This window comes from Triticum aestivum, chromosome 2D (genome assembly GCF_018294505.1).
Source record: "Triticum aestivum cultivar Chinese Spring chromosome 2D, IWGSC CS RefSeq v2.1, whole genome shotgun sequence".
NCBI lineage: Eukaryota > Viridiplantae > Streptophyta > Magnoliopsida > Poales > Poaceae > Triticum > Triticum aestivum.
Genome location: NC_057799.1, coordinates 642,200,042 through 642,205,472, shown reverse-complemented (window position 1 = coordinate 642,205,472; position 5,431 = coordinate 642,200,042). Strand labels below are relative to the sequence as shown.

At 44.3% G+C, this 5,431-nt stretch overlaps 1 protein-coding gene across 3 annotated transcripts; it reads left to right on the top strand.

Moving 5' to 3' along the window:
• The first annotated feature begins 787 nt into the window (after positions 1–787).
• On the top strand, positions 788–5,011 carry LOC123055291 (uncharacterized). Of its 3 annotated transcripts, none has more exons than XM_044479287.1 (4): positions 788–1,838; positions 2,207–3,727; positions 3,857–4,041; positions 4,810–5,011. In XM_044479287.1, exons 2-4 carry the CDS (start codon positions 3,645–3,647, stop codon positions 4,908–4,910), a joined length of 369 nt encoding a protein of 122 aa, XP_044335222.1. In that variant the 5' UTR covers positions 788–1,838; positions 2,207–3,644; the 3' UTR covers positions 4,911–5,011. The 3 variants fall into 3 exon arrangements, 1 of the variants encoding a protein (XP_044335222.1); XR_006426575.1 differs by lacking the exon at positions 4,810–5,011 and having other exon boundaries at positions 800–1,411; positions 1,510–1,838; positions 3,857–4,295; XR_006426576.1 differs by having other exon boundaries at positions 802–1,838; positions 3,857–4,031.
• The last annotated feature ends 420 nt before the right edge of the window (positions 5,012–5,431 follow it).

Below are 5,431 nucleotides of genomic sequence, written 5' to 3'. Positions count from 1 at the left end.
GTACAAAAGTTTAGTACCACCTCGAATAGAACCAAAAAATATTTTAGTGGTGAACGGATGAAATTTTTTGGAGAAACGCACCTTGCTTTATTAGTAGGTAACTTATGTACCTAGAAATGATTTTGGAAAAAATAAAAATAAACTATGAGGCAGCCGCAGTTCAAATTTGACCCGCTTCCAACTGAATCTGCGGAAATTTGTTTTTTTCACGAGAGGTGGATCAAAACTTTTGACACCCAACCATTTGATCAATTGTGCATTAAATATGGCCTAGTATTTTATAAAAATGATTTGGTCCAATTTTGCAAAAAATATATGGTAGGTCCTTCACAAAAAACTCATTTTGGGCATTCAAAAAATGGAAAATTAATTTTTCGTGCAAAGAAAATAAAAACTCTCTGTCAATATTGTTTGCCAATCCAAAATGCAAACTTTGTGCAAAATATGGTATCATTTGAAAAATATTTGGTTGATCCTTTAAAAAATACTCATTTTAAGCACTCAAAAAATGAAAAAGGAAGTTTTCATGAAAAAATTTATCTTTAATCTAATTGATTTCGACCAATTTAGATGGTCATAAAGTCTTCAAATTGCTTGCTGCGTTTTGATTGGTCTACGAGCCTATCATGCGGATCATGCATCAGACACCGTCGGATGCTCCGGAATCCAACGGCAGCCCTCACCCCTCACCCTCTCACCCACGCCCCCACTCCCCACCGTACCCGCAGACCCCACGCACCCACTCACCACCGTTCCAAACCCCACGCACGAACTCACCACCGTTCCAATCCCGCACCCGCACCCGCTCGCCGAAACCCTAGCCGCCGCCGCCGCCCCCTCCCCGTCCCCTCCACCAAGATCGCACCAACCACCCTGATGGCCGTCGCCGCACGCCGCGGCGCTCCTGGACGCCCTCCCCCTTCTCCCCCAGATCCCCCTTCTCCATCGCCGCCTCCCCCTTCTCCCCCACATCCAATCGCCCTCGTCCCCCTCGTCCACCGGCCCCTTCCTCCCGTCACCACACCTCGCCGCCGGCCTCACTCCCCCCTCCTCTTCTCCGCCCCACCCCACTCCCTCCACGTACAGCGTCCACAGAGCCAGAACCGCCGTTCATGGCCTCGCCCACGCCCTCCTTCTCTCGCACCTCACCTTCGCCGCATACCTGCTGCAGCCCACCCCCATCCTCATCGTCTCCCCAAACCCTAGCCCCGCCCCGCGGCTCCTCGTCGTCCTCATCTCCCCCGACTCCCTCGCTCTCCTCCCCTCCCCCCTGCAGCAGTCCCGCGCGCCCATCCGCATCTACCTCCACCCGTTGAGCAGCAGCAGGTCAGGCGGCGGCCAGATCCGCCGCGTTGCTTCCGGATCCGCGCCCTCGTCACGCGCGCTCGACACCATGGAACTCGTCAACAAGGTCTTCTCTCGCCCTCTTCTCTTCTCCTTTCGATTCGATCTGGATGTTGCTCACACATGCCCGATTTGTTTTTCTTCCTCACACATGTCGTCGTCAAGCCCTCGATCTGGCTGCGACCTCCAGCGCGCTCGCGCGGCTGATGGGCATAGGCTGGTCCATGCACGCTGGTGATGGCGGCTCACCAAGGTTGCCGTCGTCGCCTGGACGCACGAGGCACCCGACGACCTCCTCCATCGCCAACCACCAGCACCCGTCTGGAGGATTTGCGTTCTATCCCCTCCCCCACATGAACGACCTCCTGCCTGCAACCATGACACGCACGGGAGAGCTCAGCTCGCCTTCATGGGCGCCCTCTTGCTGGCCACCATTAAGGCGCATCAGTAGCAGAGGACCGGGCACGAGCTGCAGTACAGGTCTTGTACACGAGGTATGCCATCTCCCCTCCTTCATTTTTCTTCCTTCCTTCCTGTCAAGTTAAGTGCTTGCTTGTGTGTTTGTTAATTTGTTACCAACTAGGTTCAGTAAGCTAGGGGCTGTCAGCCATTAAATTCAAAGAAACCCTTGTCAAGCATGAGGTTATCCTACATACCTACTACTATATGTTTGTACTGAATATATTGACATGCCATGACACTATGAAGTAACAGAATGGCTAGCAGAAAGCTTTCACTTCTAAGGATGACAACAGTAGGAAGAATCATTGCAATCAAGTGACCATAATATCTATTTTATTGTCCTGAACTTTGTTGTTACCTGGATGTTGCAGTCCTTGACTGTTCTCATGATGTCGTACAGGAGGCCCTTGTGGTCGCTGCTGGAGGGCTGGAGCTTGGCGGCAGCCTGGCGGATGAAGGGGGCCTGGACTAAATTTATTTCTGCAACAGGATGATAGCTTAAATTTTGTGATAATTTTGGAATAGCTCCAGCACCTACTGTTAATTTTGCACATAAAGCTTGAGTAATTTTGCACATGAAGCTTCAGTATTTTAGCAGATGAAGCTTTTGCTACTGTTATTCTTGTCATGAATCTTCCACCATTTTTCAGTAGCTTAAATTTGACTTGGTGTAGTAATCTTGGTGCTTAGGGCTGCTTATATCTCATGCTAATTGTTGCATGATTAGTTTCAGTAGTTTTATAACAGCAGCAGTAGCACAAATTTAATTGAATTCAATAAAAATTTCCAGATTCTCTTCTTGATCTGTAATATTCAATTAAAATTACGAAGGGTTTCAGTTTAATTAAAACTAATGGAAACCTTTTCGGTTAATCATGTTGTTTACTATAGTAATAGAGTAAGTAATTTAGTGTAGAGGCTTGCTGTTAGTAGAAGAGTAAGTAATTAATTCCAGTTGTTTACTATTAACGCGTAGAGGCTTGCTGTTAGTAGTAGAGTAAGTAATTCAACTTTCTTGATTCACTGCAAGTTGGATGGAGGATGTTGCTGTGGCACTTGTATATTAATGTTGCTACAGAGTTAACAGAAACAAGTTAGATGATTGTTGATTCTTGATTGTGTGAACATTATAACACTCGTATATTAATGTTGCTGTGACACTCGTATATTATTGTTTTCTTGATTCTTGATTCACAGATTCTCTGCAATTACCTAAATGATTGTTGTGTTTCACAATTCAGTGTCAAAATCAACGGACATTGAAGTTATATTTCATATTTGGATTCTTGTTAACAAAAACAAGTTACATCAAATGGCATTGTGAAGCTTTCAGTAAAACTGTCAAGCAACTTATTGTTCTAATAGTAATTTAGGAATAACAAGTGACTGATTTAAACAATTTCGTAACCTCATTAGTAGTATAATAAATAGAAAGTGCCAAGTATAGTAGCATACCCAGATTATGTGAACTCCTGCATAACAGCGGCAGTCTCTCGGACAAGCTGGGTCACCGGGATGGTTTCCTGCATTTGGAAATGAATATTAATCAGGAAACATATATTTGCTAGGGATGAAATTGTAGTCCCAATCTTTGATTCATTGCAAATTGCAGTTCCAATCTCTGATTCACTGCGACCTTCAGGATGCATTTACTTATTGCAAGTGAAGCATCCTATATTATTCTCATTGCAGTGTACACAGTCTGCTCGCACGAAATCTGTTTTGTTTCATGCAAGAAGTCAAGAACTATCATCCAGCTTGAATTTTTGGGGATCATTGTTCACACCTTACAATTGCTTTGCAGGATAACATTCACCCTGACTGTGTAGCACTGCAGTATGGCTACGGTGACTGGCCTGTGCCTCAGGCTTAAGTTGATGCAAAACCTGCGCGACTTGGTGAGGCTGAGGCCATCACTGAGGTATATATATGGCCATGCCCTCGCTTTGTTTTTCAGATACATATTTACACTACAGAACTCTGGCTAGTTCGCTCGGAAATGATAGTAGGATTATGCTGAATAAACTGAATGTACGTATGATGGCTGTAGGCTGGATACATGCATGTGGACACAGCCACGGCCACAGCTCTCCGGAAACCAAGACGGCGACAACGTCGACGGGATCCTCGGACAACCTGCGTCCTTCTGCCTGTGTCCTTCCCCTACCACGCCCACGACCTGCATCCAGCTGCTCCTGCCTCGGCCCTCCTCAACTTGGCTCCTGGTGAGCTGCTGTACGTGAGACAATCGACTCGATCTGTTGCTACTGGTAGAACTGCTGTTGTAGTTAGGGTGTAGCCGCAACTGCTGTAGGTTGGGTGTATAGGAGGCTGACTGTATAGTTTGGGTCAAGCTGTTGTTTTGCTGTGCTCGATGATACTATTGCTGATATTTACCTGAACTGAAGTTGTGAATGTACCATTATTTTCCTGCTGCTACTTATCCCTGGCTCACCTGCTCTAGTTGGTTTCAATTGATATTTGTCTTATCCAGCACTCTTGACTATAAATGTGTTGTTTTAATCCTGATGATGATGTTGTAGTAGTATAAGGTGGACACCATATTCCTCTTTTAATCCAAAATGAATTATTTTGTTTCGTCATGTCCTGGTTTACCCAAGTGAGATTGATTTTGGTTTGTACTTTGGACCCTATGTGTTTCTCACATGAACTAGTGTTGTTGTAACATGAACTGTAGTTAGGTCGCTGCTATCTAACTATGATCATTGCAAGGAGGAACCACTGTTTGGCTTCAGCCCTTCCTCATTTGATCATTTTACGTCCCATATGCATGCTACGTGTTGGCTGACTTGGCATGACGTGCACGAAAACTTGAGGGCATCCATACTAAATACCACTTCTTAATTTTCATGTAGACTTGCTCTAGCTCTTCTTAATTTTCATGCATGTTTCTTTCTAGACTTGATCTTACTACTAAATAGCACCCCATCACGTGTTGTTGTTATTAACCCTATCCTTGCTGTTCTGTTTTCATGTTGGCAGATATTTTGCGTAAATTCAAGATGAAAGAGGTTCAAAGAAGCTCCAAGACATTCTTATATAGCAAGTTATGTAATAATAGCTGGATTATCTCGGCATTGTGAACTCTAGAATTTCATGTATCTTCTCTCTGTATCTGAATGAAATGTTGTATATTTCAGATTTACAATTTCTGTTTCATATGAAATAGTAATTATGCATGTGATTTGAAAATGTGTGCAATGGAAACATGACTCATGCGACCCACTTATCAAAATAATTTGAGTACATTTGAAATTTCTGATGTGTGGGACCAGTGTATGATATTATGATATTTGGGACAAATGTAAAACAGTGGAAAATAAAATGGCAAAAAATAAAAGATCATACGCTGTAAAAGGCTGCATCTAGAAATAAAAAGGCCGAATTGCTGGGCCAGCCCATGTAGCTAGCAAAAATTAATAGGAAAAATAAATATTAAAAAGGCCGAATTAATGGGCTCAGCCCATATAAACACCAAATTGGACCGGGCTGATTCTTGTGCCACATCAGATTGCCACGTCGGATGCCTACGTGGCCTGGGGAGGCTGCTAGTGACCAAAACAAAACAATAGGCATATTTTGGTCGTAAACGTCTACGACCTTC